This window comes from Oncorhynchus masou, chromosome 31 (assembly GCF_036934945.1).
Source record: "Oncorhynchus masou masou isolate Uvic2021 chromosome 31, UVic_Omas_1.1, whole genome shotgun sequence".
Taxonomy (NCBI): domain Eukaryota; kingdom Metazoa; phylum Chordata; class Actinopteri; order Salmoniformes; family Salmonidae; genus Oncorhynchus; species Oncorhynchus masou.
Genome location: NC_088242.1, coordinates 99,977,588 through 99,994,437, shown reverse-complemented (window position 1 = coordinate 99,994,437; position 16,850 = coordinate 99,977,588). Strand labels below are relative to the sequence as shown.

The following is a 16,850-nucleotide window of genomic DNA, read 5'->3' as shown; positions in this document are numbered from 1 at the left end:
ATACCTGCACCATAAATATCTATACCAGCACCAGAAAGATCTATACCTGCACCATAAATATCTATACATGCACCATAAATATCTATACTTGCACCATAAATATCTATACTTGCACCATAAATATATATACCAGTGTCGTGTCTTTGGCTTTGCCGGATTAAGTGATATGACATGCTATTCTATAAAATAATTTCTCCATAATTAATATTACCTGTTGAGCTAATCATGTAAATGTAATTAACTAGAGAGTCGGGCACCACAAAATAATATTTATAGAGCTGTTATCTTACGAATAAACTCTTAAAGACCTAGTAATATTTTACATGAATAGCAGTCAATATTAAACGTCATCTTAATTCAGTCTCATCTGAAAGTTGTAAATTCTTAGTTATCTGCACGAACCCTGGCTAACAAGTTGAATCAGCATTACAAAATTGAGTTTAATTATTTATTTACTAAATGCCTAACTAATCACACAGAATTATAGATACACATAATTAAATCATAACTTGATTACAAATTACGTCATAAAGGAAAACGTCCCTGGCGGGCGGAACAGATATGACAGCTTGTTACACAAAAGAAAAGGGCTGGGTGAAAGTGAAAGAGCGGGATGACTGAGGAACAAAGGGCGAAGGTGTGCTATCGTAAATACAGTATCTTGTGCATTCTCAATTACCGCCCATTTGGAAAAGGAAAATGCAATAAATATTTACTCTGAGCTGCGCTTCAGTAGGTTGGTGGTAGATGGAAGACTGTGTTGCCCAACCGAGTCCTTTGAAGAATGTCTCTGGTTGTCAATTGGATACGTTGTAGTAACGTCGTTGTGTGGTAGCCGGGATACTCTGTCTGTTCCTTCCTAACCCTCATTTGCAGTGGTTGTTGCTAACTCAACGGCTAGGAGGTATCACTTCTGTAGTGAATAAGAGTTCAAAGTTCATACCATTCGCAACCAAAGCGCACGCTGATGTTGGCTTCGTTCTGTAGTTATTATCTGAACCATTCTGACATCGGACCGTCGTCCTCACGTCTTCGGAACAGGAGGTTATATTGTCGTCTAGGGCTCATATAGGAAGGGAGAGGAAGGCGTGTTTGAAAAGTTTTATAGCCCATGTCCCTTCACAGGGGCGTGCCACTGATTGAGCAGAGCCCTATCTTATGAAAACCAAAATCTCACATTTTAGAAGCTAAAATCACATTTCATCCAATCACGAAACATTTCATATTCAAACATTTAAATTGAACAACAATTCCATGTGAATCCTATAACTCTGATGTGTAGACTTTCCACTGTAGAGTTTGTCATCTTATCATTGATGAGAATGTCTCAGATGACAACCGAACTGACATCATATTCATTAAGTACCACCACATATGTTCAGTTGATCGGATTACCAGAATATAGTTCATTTCCCCCCACTTACTGATGTTCCCAGAATCTCTCTGTTAACCAAGGGTTTTGCAAATGTAACATCAGTAGGGTAGAGAGAGGAAAAAGGGGGGAAGAGGTATTTATGACTGTCATAAACCTACCCCCAGGCCAACGTCATGACACCAGCACCATAAATATCTATACCAGCACCATAAATTAAGCACCAAGTAGAGACATGAGAAGAAAGGCTACTAGCCTGTCTTCCTGTTGTGCTCTGTAGTGTACTTGTCTTCCTGTTGTGCTCTGTAGTGTACTTGTATTCCTGTTGTGCTCTATAGTGTACTTGTCTTCCTGTTGTGCTCTGTAGTGTACTTGTCTTCCTGTTGTGCTCTGTAGTGTACTTGTCTTCCTGTTGTGCTCTGTAGTGTACTTGTCTTCCTGTTGTGCTCTGTAGTGTACTTGTCTTCCTGTTGTGCTTTGTAGTGTACTTGTCTTCCTGTTGTGCTCTATAGTGTACTTGTCTTCCTGTTGTGCTCTGTAGTGTACTTGTCTTCCTGTTGTGCTCTGTAGTGTACTTGTCTTCCTGTTGTGCTCTATAGTGTACTTGTCTTGCTGTTGTGCTCTGTAGTGTACTTGTCTTCCTGTTGTGCTCTGTAGTGTACTTGTCTTGCTGTTGTGCTCTGTAGTGTACTTGTCTTGCTGTTGTGCTCTGTAGTGTACTTGTCTTCCTGTTGTGCTCTGTAGTGTACTTGTCTTGCTGTTGTGCTCTGTAGTGTACTTGTCTTCCTGTTGTGCTCTGTAGTGTACTTGTCTTCCTGTTGTGCTCTATAGTGTACTTGTCTTGCTGTTGTGCTCTGTAGTGTACTTGTCTTCCTGTTGTGCTCTGTAGTGTACTTGTCTTGCTGTTGTGCTCTGTAGTGTACTTGTCTTGCTGTTGTGCTCTGTAGTGTACTTGTCTTCCTGTTGTGCTCTGTAGTGTACTTGTCTTGCTGTTGTGCTCTGTAGTGTACTTGTCTTCCTGTTGTGCTCTGTAGTGTACTTGTCTTCCTGTTGTGCTCTATAGTGTACTTGTCTTCCTGTTGTGCTCTGTAGTGCACTTGTCTTCCTGTTGTGCTCTGTAGTGTACTTGTCTTCCTGTTGTGCTCTGTAGTGTACTTGTCTTGCTGTTGTGCTCTGTAGTGTACTTGTCTTCCTGTTGTGCTCTGTAGTGCACTTGTCTTCCTGTTGTGCTCTGTAGTGTACTTGTCTTCCTGTTGTGCTCTGTAGTGTACTTGTCTTCCTGTTGTGCTCTGTAGAGTTCAAGTCTGTGACTGATGTTGTGCTCTCTAGAGTTCTAGACTGTGACTGATGTTGTGCTCTCTAGAGTTCTAGCCTGTGACTGATGTTGTGCTCTCTAGAGTTCTAGACTGTGACTGATGTTGTGCTCTCTAGTTCTAGACTGTGACTGATGTTGTGCTCTCTAGAGTTCTAGCCTGTGACTGATGTTGTGCTCTCTAGTTCTAGACTGTGACTGATGTTGTGCTCTCTAGTTCTAGACTGTGACTGATGTTGTGCTCTCTAGTTCTAGACTGTGACTGATGTTGTGCTCTCTAGTTCTAGACTGTGACTGATGTTGTGCTCTCTAGTTCTAGACTGTGACTGATGTTGTGCTCTCTAGTTCTAGACTGTGACTGATGTTGTGCTCTCTAGTTCTAGACTGTGACTGATGTTGTGCTCTCTAGTTCTAGACTGTGACTGATGTTGTGCTCTCTAGAGTTCTAGCCTGTGACTGATGTTGTGCTCTCTAGTTCTAGCCTGTGACTGATGTTGTGCTCTCTAGTTCTAGCCTGTGACTGATGTTGTGCTCTCTAGTTCTAGACTGTGACTGATGTTGTGCTCTCTAGAGTTCTAGCCTGCGACTGATGTTGTGCTCTCTAGTTCTAGCCTGTGACTGATGTTGTGCTCTCTAGTTCTAGCCTGTGACTGATGTTGTGCTCTCTAGTTCTAGCCTGTGACTGATGTTGTGCTCTCTAGAGTTCTAGCCTGTGACTGATGTTGTGCTCTCTAGTTCTAGCCTGTGACTGATGTTGTGCTCTCTAGTTCTAGTCTGTGACTGATGTTGTGCTCTCTAGAGTTCTATTCTGTGACTGATGTTGTGCTCTCTAGTTCTAGCCTGTGACTGATGTTGTGCTCTCTAGACTCCTTGCCTGTGACTGATGTTGTGCTCTCTAGTTCTAGACTGTGACTGATGTTGTGCTCTCTAGTTCTAGCCTGTGACTGATGTTGTGCTCTCTAGACTCCTAGACTGTGACTGATGTTGTGCTCTCTAGTTCTAGCCTGTGACTGATGTTGTGCTCTCTAGACTCCTTGCCTGTGACTGATGTTGTGCTCTCTAGTTCTAGACTGTGACTGATGTTGTGCTCTCTAGTTCTAGCCTGTGACTGATGTTGTGCTCTCTAGACTCCTAGACTGTGACTGATGTTGTGCTCTCTAGTTCTAGCCTGTGACTGATGTTGTGCTCTCTAGACTCCTTGACTGTGACTGATGTTGTGCTCTCTAGAGTTCTAGACTGTGACTGATGTTGTGCTCTCTAGAGTTCTAGCCTGTGACTGATGTTGTGCTCTCTAGAGTTCTAGACTGTGACTGATGTTGTGCTCTCTAGAGTTCTAGCCTGTGACTGATGTTGTGCTCTCTAGAGTTCTAGACTGTGACTGATGTTGTGCTCTCTAGAGTTCTAGCCTGTGACTGATGTTGTGCTCTGTAGACTCCTAGCCTGTGACTGATGTTATTTCTATACTCGGTAGTATGTGCCACTAACCAGTGTTTGTTGTTTCTCTGTCTCTGTCTCCAGGCCTCTGAGGGTGTCCCTATCCGGTTCTTCTCTGTGCTGGCTGACCTGGTGGAGACGTACTACAGTCCCAACATGGGTCTGGCTACACACCTGCAGTTCCCTGTTCAGAAGGAGGAGGAGCCAGAGGAGGAGCCAGGTCAGATAATAACCTGTTTATTATCTTTCTGTGTTTCAAAGGGTACCCTATGGGACCTGGTCAAAGGTAGTGCACTATCTAGGGAGTATGGTTTCTAGGGATTATGTTTTGCTACAGCTGAGCTAACCCAAGGTAGCTTGGATCTGACCTAGCCCAAGTTAGCTTGGTGGTCCCAGATCTGACCTAATCCAAGGTAGCTTGTTGGTCCCAGATCTGTTTATGTTGTATAGCCAACTTCTATTGTACCTCAATAACTCCAGTAACCCTGCACACTGTAATTATGGTGGTGGCCCTGAGCCTGTATATAGCTTGCATTTCCTTCTATAGACTTTGAAACTTGAGAACTTGAAACCTCTAATACCTGTCCAAAATTGTAATCAGTAAGATAAATGTGGGTTTACTTTTCCCCGAAGAGGCAACAGAAGAAGACAAAACGATCTATCGAACACATTTGTCGTGTCATCATAGCGATCTCTGACTTGTGGTCAGACTGGCTCAGGTGGACCTTTTTTTCTGATGCTGAATTGAATGTCGTTAAGAAAACATTACTTTCTAAGTTTAAAAGTAATCCAAGAAGTAATCATCTAGTTGTGTAATCTGTAATCTGATTACAATATTTTTCAGCTGATAATGTAACTGAGTTTGGTTTTTTAATAATCAGATTACATACAATCCAATACAGTTAAGGTAGATACACTAAATCAAATCAAATGTATTTATAAAGCCCTTACATCAGCTGATATATCAAAGTGCTGTACAGAAACCCAGCCTAAAACCCCAAACAGCAAGCAATGCAGGTGTAGAAGCACGGTGTCTAGGAAAAACTCCCTAGAAAGGCCAAAACCTAGGAAGAAACCTAGAGAGGAACTAGGCTCTGAGGGGTGGCCAGTCCTCTTCTTGCTGTGCCGGGTGAGGATTATAACAGAACATAGCCAAGATGTTCAAATGTTCATAGATGACCAGCATGGTCAAATTATAATAATCACAGTAGTTGTCGAGGGTGCAACAAGTCAGCACCTCAGGAGTAAATGTCATTTGGCTTTTCATAGCCGATCATTCAGAGTATCTCTACCGCTCCTGCTGTCTCTAGAGAGTTGAAAACAGCAGGTCTGGGACAGGTAGCACGTCCGGTGAACAGGTCAGGGTTCCATAGCCGCAGGCAGAACAGTTGAAACTGGAGCAGCAGCACGGCCAGGTGGACTGGGGACAGCAACACGTCAGGGTTCCATAGCCGCAGGCTACATGACCAAAAGTATGTGGACACCTGTTCGTCGAACATCTCATTCCAAAATCATGGGCATTAATATGGAGTTGGTCCCCCCTTTGTTGCTATAACAGCATGGGCTCTTCTGGGAAGGCTTTCCACTAGATGTTGGAACATTGCTGCTATAACAGCCTCCACTCTTCTGGGAAGACTTTCCACTAGATGTTGGAACATTGCTGCTATAACAGCCTCCACTCTTCTGGGAAGACTTTCCACTAGATGTTGGAACATTGCTGTGGGGACTTGCTTCCATTCAGCCACAAGAGCGTTAGTGAGGTCAGGCACTGATGTTGGGCGATTAGGCCTGGCTCATAGTCAGGGTTCCAATTCATTCCAAAGGTGTTTGGTGGGGTTGAGGTCAGGGCTCTGTGCAGACCAGTCAAGTTCTTCCACATCAATCTCAACAAACCATTTCTGTATGGACCTCGCTTTGTGCACAGGGGCATTGGCATGTTGAAACAGAAAAAGGCCTACCCCAAACTGTTGCCACAATGTTGGAAGCACAGAATCATCAAGACGATTTGCATGTGCTTCAGCACTCGGCGGTCATGTTCTGTGAGCTTGTGTGGCCTACCATTTCGCGGCTGAGCCGTTGTTGCTCCTAGACGTTTCCACCGCATTTACAGTTGACCGGGGCAGCTCTAGAGGGGCAGAACTGACTTGTTGAAAAGGTGGCACCCTATGACAGTGCCACGTTGAAAGTCACTGAGCTCTTCAGTTAGGCCATTCTACTCCCAATGTTTGTCTTTGGAAATTGCATTGCTGTCTTCTCGATTTTATACACCTGTCAGCAACGGGTGTGGTTGAAATAGCCAAATTCATTCAATTGAAGAAGTGTCCACATACTGTACTATATATAGTGCATTTACATGTAAAGTGGGACACCAGAGTCATTGAGGCCTTGTTAACATGTTAACAGGAGTACTGGAATCATTGAGGTAGATGTATAACAAATACAGTGCAAATTGCGGAATTTCTTATAAGTTTCCTGGTTAGAATCCCGCTCCTTGAAAGCAGCAGCTCTACACTTTAGCTCGATGCGGATGTTGCCTGTAATCCATGGCTTCTGGTTGGAGTATGTAGGTACGGTTACTGTGGGCACAACGTCATCGATGCACTTATTGAGGAAGACAGTGACTGATGTGGTGTACTCCTCAATGCCATCAGAAGAATTCCGGAACATATTTCAGTCTGTGCTAGCAAAACAGTCTTGTAACTTAGCATCTGCGTCATCTGACCACTTCCGTATTGAGCGAGTCACTGGTACTTCCTGCTTTAGTTTTGCTTGTAAGCAGGAATCAGGAGGATAGAGTTATGGTCACATTTGCCAAATAGAGGGTGACGGAGAACTTTGTACACATCTCTGTGTGTGGAGTAAAGGTGGTCTAGAGTTTTTTTTCCTCTGGTTGCACATGTAACATGCTGGTAGAAATGAGGTCAAATGGATTTAAGTTTCCCTGCATTAATGTCCCCGGCCACTAGGAGTGCCACCTCTGGATGAGAATTTTCTTGTTTGCTTATGGCCTTATACAGCTCGTTGAGTGCGATCTTAGTAACAGCATTGGTTTGTGGTAGTAAATAGACAGCTAAGAAAAATATAGATGAAAACTCTCTTGGTAAACAGTGTCGTCTACAGCTTATCATGAGATACTCTACCTCAGGCAAGCAAAACCTAGAGACTTCCTTAATATTAGATTTCGCTCACCAGCTGTTATTGACAAATAGACACAGACCTCCACCACTTGTCTTACCGGAGGCATCTGTTCTATCTTTCCAATGTACCAAAAACCCAGACAGCTGCATGTTATCCGTGTTGTCGTTCAGCCACGACTCGGTGAAACATAAGATATTACAGATTTTAATGTCCCGTTGGTAGGATAGTCTTGAACGGAGCTCATCCAGTTTATTCTCCAGTGATCACACGTTGGCTAATAGGACTGCTGGATTACCCGCTCGCCGTCGGATCCTTACAAGGCACCCCGACCTACGTACCCAATATCTCCGTTATCACAGTGATTTGGGCCTTGTCTGGTGTCTGAAGTAAATCCTTCGCATCCGACTCATTAAAGAAAAAATCTTTGTCCAGTTCAAGGTGAGTAATCGCTGTCCTGATATCCAGAAGCTCTTTTCGGGTCATAAGAGATGGTGGCGGAAACATTATGTACAAAATAAGTTACAAATAACGCAGCAAAACACACACAATAACATAATTTGTTAGGAGCCCGTAAAACGGCTGGCATCTTCTCCAGCCTCATTAATGAGAATGTGGACTTGGTATTTTACCACATAGGGCTATCTTCTGCATACCACACCCCTACCTTTTTACAACACAACCAATTGGCTCAAATGCATTAACTTGTTATGGCTGCAATCCCAATACCGGGATTGATATGACAACTACCAGTGAAAATAGAGGGCGCCAAATTCAAACAACAGAAATCTCATAATTACAATTCTTAAAACATACATGTGTCTTATATCATTTTAAATGTAATCGTGTTGTTAATCCCACCAAAGTGTCCGATTTCAAATAGGCTTTTCAGCAAAAGCACTACAAACGATTATGTTAGGTCTCCACCAAACCACAATAAGCACAGCCATTTTCCAGCAAAATATAGCATTCACAAAAATCTGAAATAAAGATAAACTTAATCACTAACCTTGAATTATCTTCATCAGATGACACTCATAGGACTTCATGTTACACAATACATGCATGTTTTGTTTGATAAAGTTCATATTTATATAAAAAAATCTGAGTTTGCATTGGCTTATTAGATTCACTTGTTCCAAAAACATCAAGTGATTTTGCAAAGCCACATCGTTTCAACAGAAATACTCATCATAAATGTAGATGATAATACAAGTTATACACATGGAATTATAGATATACTTTCGCAAGGCACTGTATTCGGCCCCCTTGAACTTTGCGACCTTTTGCCACATTTCAGGCTTCAAACATAAAGATATAAAACTGTATTTTTTTGTGAAGAATCAACAACAAGTGGGACACAATCGTGAAGTGGAACGACATTTATTGGATATTTAAAACTTTTTTAACAAATCAAAAACTGAAAAATTGGGCGTGCAAAATTATTCAGCCCCCTTAAGTGAATACTTTGTAGCGCCACCTTTTGCTGCGATTACAGCTGTAAGTCACTTGGGGTATGTCTCTATCAGTTTTGCACATCGAGAGACTGAATTTTTTTCCCATTCCTCCTTGCAAAACAACTCGAGCTCAGTGAGGTTGGATGGAGAGCATTTGTGAACAGCAGTTTTCAGTTCTTTCCACAGATTCTCGATTGGATTCAGGTCTGGACTTTGACTTGGCCATTCTAACACCTGGATATGTTTATTTTTGAACCATTCCATTGTAGATTTGGCTTTATGTTTTGGATCATTGTCTTGTTGGAAGACAAATCTCCGTCCCAGTCTCAGGTCTTTTGCAGACTCCATCAGGTTTTCTTCCAGAATGGTCCTGTATTTGGCTCCATCCATCTTCCCATCAATTTTAACCATCTTCCCTGTCCCTGCTGAAGAAAAGCAGGCCCAAACCATGATGCTGCCACCACCATGTTTGACAGTGGGTATGGTGTGTTCAGGGTGATGTGCTGTGTTGCTTTTACGCCAAACATAACGTTTTGCATTGTTGCCAAAACGTTCAATTTTGGTTTCATCTGACCAGAACACATTCTTCCACATGTTTGGTGTGTCTCCCAGGTGGCTTATGGCAAACTTTAAACTACACTTTTTATGGATATCTTTAAGAAATGGCTTTCTTCTTGCCACTCTTCCATAAAGGCCAGATTTGTGCAATATACGACTGATTGTTGTCCTATGGACAGAGTCTCCCACCTCAGCTGTAGATCTCTGCAGTTCATCCAGCGTGATCATGGGCCTCTTGGCTGCATCTCTGATCAGTCTTCTCCTTGTATGAGCTGAAAGTTTCGAGGGACGGCCAGGTCTTTGTAGATTTGCAGTGGTCTGATACTCCTTCCATTTCAATATTATCGCTTGCACAGTGCTCCTTGGGATGTTCAAAGCTTGGGAAATCTTTTTGTATCCAAATCCGGCTTTAAACTTCTTCACAACAGTATCTCGGACCTGCCTGGTGTGTTCCTTGTTCTTCATGATGCTCTCTGCGCTTTTAACGGACCTCTGAGACTATCACAGTGCAGGTGCATTTATATGGAGACTTGATTACACACAGGTGGATTGTATTTATCATCATTAGTCATTTAGGTCAACATTGGATCATTCAGAGATCCTCACTGAACTTCTGGAGAGAGTTTGCTGCACTGAAAGTAAAGGGGCTGAATAATTTTGCATGCCCAATTTTTCAGTTTTTGATTTGTTAAAAAAGTTTGAAATATCCAATATGGCAAAAGGTCGCAAAGTTCAAGCGGGCCGAATACTTTCGCAAGGCACTGTACCTCTCCTTAATGCAACCGCTGTGTCAGGTTTCAAAAAAAGTTTACGGAAAAAACCAACACTACTTAAAAAGATGAGAGAGGCCTGTAATATTCATCATAGGTACACTTCAACTATGACAACTAATACTTATTTTCCACCATAATTTGCAAATAAATTCATTAAAAATCCTATAATGTGATTTTCTGGATTATTTTTTATCATTTTGTCTGTCATAGTTGAAGTGTACCTATGATGAAAATTACAGGCCTCTCTCATCTTTTTAAGTGGGAGAACTTGCACAATTGGTGGCTGACTAAATACTTTTTTGCCCCACTGTATATACATTATCAACAGGAGTACTGGAATCATTGAGGTAGCTATATATACATGTTAACAGGAGGAAAGGTGACTGTAGGTGCTGTTAGTTAAGTAGCAGTAATGCAAGTACTACACAGAGGTATGATACTAATACTTTCATTATGTCTAACCGGTTGACTGTTGTGGTTGTTCGTCTCCAGATCCAGCTAAATACCCACCTCAGCTACCACCCAGGAACATCTTAGGAGGGCTGTCAGCCAATGGCAGTAAAGAGACCCATGGGGGAGAGTCGCAGACTTCAGAGCTCGCCTCCCTGAGAGACACATACCTACAGAGGCTGCAACAGTTGGACATGTCTAAGTATGCTCATTTGGGCCCACAAAATCTTCTCAGAGTGTTGATCTGAGATCAGGTGCCACCCTATCGATGTAATCTTATTCATTATTGATCAGGCAAAAATGTATCTTCGATCAGCTTTTTGACTTGATAGGTTTTGGCCTTTCGAGGGAGTTTTTCCTAGCCATCGTGCTTCTACACCTGCATTGCTTGCTGTTTTGGGGTTTTAGGCTGGGTTTCTGTACAGCACTTTGAGATATCAGCTGATGTAAGACGGGCTTTATAAATAAATGTGATTTAATACCCTGAGACACTTCTCATTCTACTATGAGCTGAAAAATGCTGATTGAGTGTCTTCAGTAGTATTGTGTTACCCAGCTCCCAATCTTTTAGTTAGGCATCAACCAAACTAATCACACTGACTGCTAATTCATTGTCTTCCAGCCTGCCGGAAGAGCACCAACAATCCATCCAGGAATACTTCCACACCTCACTCTGTCTCGATGCTGAGCAAGCCCAGAATGGGAATCCCAACTTTCCCCGTCTGAAAAAGCTCACTATGGGAATTTGCAAACATCTTAACAGGTACAGGAGACTTACAGACAATAGCTAGTCCCAGATTGTTGACACACCTGGTGTGGAGACCACTGATTGGCTGGATACCCTGGTCGCGATGTGGTTGAAGCAACATAAGTCGTTTTTATTGACACTCTTGATAAAGATTAATAATGATGACTGTATAAAATAAATAATAAAAAAATGGAGTTATATTGAATGCATCAACAACAACAATAAAAAGGGGGAAATTATAATATTTTATACTTGTACTTTTGCTCAGAGAAAGAGATTTTGTTTTGTTTTTGTTTTTTTCTCAAGAAGGTTAGGGGTCAAAATTATTGACAGCGCTAAATATTCTTATATACAAAGTCATCAAAAGTTTACTATTTGCTCACATATTTTTACCACACAATGACTACATTACCATTAACAGGGGAGGTTAGCATGTCGTGGAGGTATGATCTAACCTCTCACCATTACCAATAACAGGGGAGGTTAGCATGTCTTGGAGGTATGGTCTAACCTCTCACCATTACTAATAACAGGGGAGGTTAGCATGTCTTGGAGATATGATCTAACCTCTCACCATTACCAATAACAGGGGAGGTTAGCATGTCTTGGAGGTATGATCTAACCTCACCATTACCAATAACAGGGGAGGTTAGCATGTCTTGGAGGTATGATCTAACCTCTCACCATTACCAATAACAGGGGAGGTTAGCATGTCTTGGAGGTATGGTCTAACCTCTCACCATTACTAATAACAGGGGAGGTTAGCATGTCTTGGAGGTGTGATCTAACCTCACCATTACCAATAACAGGGGAGGTTAGCATGTCTTGGAGGTATGGTCTAACCTCTCACCATTACCAATAACAGGGGAGGTTAGCATGTCTTGGAGGTATGATCTAACCTCACCATTACCAATAACAGGGGAGGTTAGCATGTCTTGGAGATATGATCTAACCTCACCATTACTAATAACAGGGGAGGTTAGCATGTCTTGGAGATATGATCTAACATCACCATTACCAATAACAGGGGAGGTTAGCATGTCTTGGAGATATGATCTAACCTCACCATTACCAATAACAGAGGAGGTTAGCATGTCTTGGAGATATGATCTAACCTCTCACCATTACCAATAACAGGGGAGGTTAGCATGTCTTGGAGATATGATCTAACCTCTCACCATTACCAATAACAGGGGAGGTTAGCATGTCTTGGAGGTATGATCTTACCTCTCACCATTATCAATAACAGGGGAGGTTAGCATGTCTTGGAGGTATGATCTAACCTCTCACCATTATCAATAACAGGGGAGGTTAGCATGTCTTGGAGGTATGATCTAACCTCTCACCATTACTAATAACAGGGGAGGTTAGCATGTCTTGGAGATATGATCTAACCTCACCATTACCAATAACAGTGGAGGTTAGCATGTCTTGGGGTATGATCTTTGCCCCTCTCTAACTTTTACACTCATCAATTCATTCAGGATTATCTGTAGCCTCTAGTTACTATGCCCCCAGCCTTTAGTTACTATGGCCCCAGTCTTTGGTTACTATGCCCCAGCCTTTAGTTACTATGCCCCCAGCCTTTAGTTACTATGCCCCCAGCCTTTAGTTACTTTGCCCCCAGCCTTTAGTTGCTATGGCCCCAGTCTTTGGCCCCAGTCTTTAGTTACTATGGCCCCAGCCTTTAGTTACTATGCCCCCAGCCTTTAGTTACTATGTCCCCAGCCTTTAGTTACTATGCCCCCAGCCTTTAGTTACTATGCCCCCAGCCTTTAGTTACTAAGCCCCCAGCCTTTAGTTACTATGCCCCCAGTCTTTAGTTACTATGCCCCCAGACTTTAGTTACTATGCCCCCAGCCTTTAGTTACTATGCCCCCAGCCTTTAGTTACTATGTCCCCAGCCTTTAGTTACTATGCCCCCAGTCTTTAGTTACTATGCCCCCAGACTTTAGTTACTATGCCCCCAGCCTTTAGTTACTATGCCCCCAGCCTTTAGTTACTTTGCCCCCAGCCTTTAGTTGCTATGGCCCCAGTCTTTGGCCCCAGTCTTTAGTTACTATGGCCCCAGCCTTTAGTTACTATGCCCCCAGCCTTTAGTTACTATGTCCCCAGCCTTTAGTTACTATGCCCCCAGTCTTTAGTTACTATGCCCCCAGCCTTTAGTTACTATGTCCCCAGCCTTTAGTTACTATGCCCCCAGACTTTAGTTACTATGCTCCCAGCCTGTAGTTACTATGCCCCCAGCCTTTAGTTACTATGCCCCCAGCCTTTAGTTACTATGTCCCCAGCCTTTAGTTACTATGCCCCCAGTCTTTAGTTACTATGCCCCCAGCCTTTAGTTACTATGCCCCCAGCCTTTAGTTACTATGCTCCCAGCCTTTAGTTACTATGCTCCCAGCCTTTAGTTACTATGCCCCCAGCCTTTAGTTACTATGTCCCCAGTCTTTAGTTACTATGCCCCCAGCCTTTAGTTACTATGCCCCCAGCCTTTAGTTACTATGCCCCCAGCCTTTAGTTACTATGCCCCCAGTCTTTAGTTACTATGCCCCCAGCCTTTAGTTACTATGCCCCCAGCCTTTAGTTACTATGTCCCCGGCCTTTAGTTACTATGCCCCCAGCCTTTAGTTACTATGCCCCCAGCCTTTAGTTACTATGCCCCCAGCCTTTAGTTACTATGCTCCCAGCCTTTAGTTACTATGCCCCCAGCCTTTAGTTACTATGCCCCCAGCCTCTAGTTACTATGCCCCCAGCCTTTAGTTACTATGTCCCAGCCTTTAGTTACTATGTCCCCAGCCTTTAGTTACTATGCCCCCAGCCTCTAGTTACTATGCCCCCAGCCTTTAGTTACTATGCCCCCAGCCTTTAGTTACTATGCCCCCAGCCTTTAGTTACTATGCCCCCAGTCTTTAGTTACTATGCCCCCAGCCTTTAGTTACTATGCCCCCAGCCTTTAGTTACTATGCCCCCAGCCTTTAGTTACTATGCCCCCAGCCTCTAGTTACTATGCTCCCAGCCTTTAGTTACTATGCCCCCAGCCTTTAGTTACTATGTCCCCAGTCTTTAGTTACTATGCCCCCATCCTTTAGTTACTATGCCCCCAGCCTCTAGTTACTATGCTCCCAGCCTTTAGTTACTATGCCCCCAGCCTTTAGTGACTATGCCCCCAGCCTTTAGTTACTATGTCCCCAGTCTTTAGTTACTATGCCCCCATCCTTTAGTTACTATGCCCCCAGCCTCTAGTTACTATGCTCCCAGCCTTTAGTTACTATGCCCCCAGCCTCTAGTTACTATGCCCCCAGCCTTTAGTTACTATGGCCCCAGCCTTTAGTTACTATGTCCCCAGCCTTTAGTTACTATGTCCCCAGCCTTTAGTTACTATGCCCCCAGCCTTTAGTTACTATGCCCCCAGCCTTTAGTTACTATGCTCCCAGCCAGAGAACCTGAGGGGGGCTGAAACTGTGGACATATTTAAAAGAGATCTTGAAACACATATTTTTAGCTTTGCTTTTCCTTTTGAGAGCTTTTTAGTTGTTCAGTTCGTCTTTTTTCCTGTAAAGGACAATTGGGGCGGCAGGGTAGCCTAGTGGTTAGAGTGTTGGACTAGTAACCGAAAGGTTGCAAGTTCAAACCCCTGAGCTGACAAGGTACAAATCTGTCGTTCTGCCCCTGAACAGACAGTTAACCTACTGTTCCTAGGCCATCATTGAAAATAAGAATTTGTTCTTAACTGACTTGCCTGGTAAAATAAAAATTGTATTGTATTCTGTCTGAAATGAGCTTGATTTGATAACATTTTCTGAGCAATTTGCATTAATAGAAAATAAGATAATTTACCAATTTTTTGGGGGAGCATAAAATACAGCCCAGTATTTGAATTATTTAATTTATACAGTCATTATTATAATTTTGGACAACCACTGTATATATCTGCAACATTTAAAGCACTCAGCATTCACTGTTAACGGCAGGGTTGGGGTCAATTCAAGGAAATTACCTGAATAGAAATGGGATTGATTGACTACAACCCTGGAAAACAACATTTGATGAACCCTAACCCTTGTGGGATGAATTAAGTATTTTCGGTTGAATTGACATTTTTTGTGCTCCTGTGTTGTCAGTGAGATCTCACGTACCCTGCCCACTCTGGAGGCCTTCCAGAGGCTTCTAGACCAACAGCTGTCCCCAGGGGTCGGCCGAATGAGAAGTCAGGTGGGTTGTTATTACGACCAACCTTATATTAGCCATTATTTTTACGTCAACATTCAGTAAGGAGATGGGACAGTATGAGCTGCATTCAAGATGGTATTATTTTAACATCAGTATTCAGTAATGAAACAGGTCGGTATGAGGATCCATTCTCGACTAGAGGGTCTTTGTCTTTCTGTAAAATGACTAATAATGCTGTCTGATTATAGGTATATAGATACTGCATGGTAACAGGTGGCTATTAACAATTTATCAAACACTTCTGTTTAGTTTTACTGTCATCTCTGGTCTAGTATACAGTATTTATATCTCTGGTCTAGTGTACAGTATTTATATCTCTGGTCTAGTATACAGTATTTATATCTCTGGTCTAGTATACAGTATGTATATCATCTCTGGTCTAGTATACAGTATTTATATCATCTCTGGTCTAGTGTACAGTATTTATATCTCTGGTCTAGTATACAGTATTTATATCATCTCTGGTCTAGTGTACAGTATTTATATCTCTGGTCTAGTATACAGTATTTATATCATCTCTGGTCTAGTGTACAGTATTTATATCTCTGGTCTAGTGTACAGTATTTATATCTCTGGTCTAGTATACAGTATTTATATCTCTGGTCTAGTATACAGTAATTATATCATCTCTGGTCTAGTGTACAGTATTTATATCTCTGGTCTAGTATACAGTATTTATATCTCTGGTCTAGTATACAGTATTTATATCTCTGGTCTAGTGTACAGTATTTATATCTCTGGTCTAGTATACAGTATTTATATCTCTGGTCTAGTGTACAGTATTTATACAATCTCTGGTCTAGTATACAGTATTTATATCTCTGGTCTAGTGTACAGTATTTATATCTCTGGTCTAGTGTACAGTATTTATATAATCTCTGGTCTAGTATACAGTATTTATATCATCTCTGGTCTAGTGTACAGTATTTATATCTCTGGTCTAGTATACAGTATTTATATCTCTGGTCTAGTATACAGTATTTATATCTCTGGTCTAGTATACAGTATTTATATCATCTCTGGTCTAGTGTACAGTATTTATATCTCTGGTCTAGTATACAGTATTTATATCTCTGGTCTAGTATACAGTATTTATATCATCTCTGGTCGAATATACAGTATGTATATCATCTCTGGTCTAGTATACAGTATTTATATCATCTCTGGTCTAGTATACAGTATTTATATCATCTCTGGTCTAGTATACAGTATTTATATCATCTCTGGTCTAGTATACAGTATTTATATCTCTGGTCTAGTATACAGTATATATATCATCTCTGGTCTAGTGTACAGTATTTATATCTCTGGTCTAGTGTACAGTATTTATATCATCTCTGGTCTAGTATACAGTATTTATATCATCTCTGGTCTAGTGTAC

General features: G+C 42.0%; 1 protein-coding gene across 2 annotated transcripts in view; it reads left to right on the top strand.

The window, feature by feature from the left end:
* The window catches only part of LOC135524815 (phosphatidylinositol 3,4,5-trisphosphate 5-phosphatase 1-like), an 81,023-nt gene that overhangs the window by 17,616 nt on the left and 46,557 nt on the right, over positions 1-16,850 (top strand). For both annotated transcript variants that reach the window (XM_064952662.1, XM_064952663.1), the window contains 4 exons: positions 4,203-4,338; positions 10,534-10,693; positions 11,114-11,254; positions 15,361-15,451. In XM_064952662.1, coding sequence (XP_064808734.1) covers positions 4,203-4,338; positions 10,534-10,693; positions 11,114-11,254; positions 15,361-15,451 — 528 coding nt within the window. The remainder of the gene's footprint in view (positions 1-4,202; positions 4,339-10,533; positions 10,694-11,113; positions 11,255-15,360; positions 15,452-16,850) is intronic.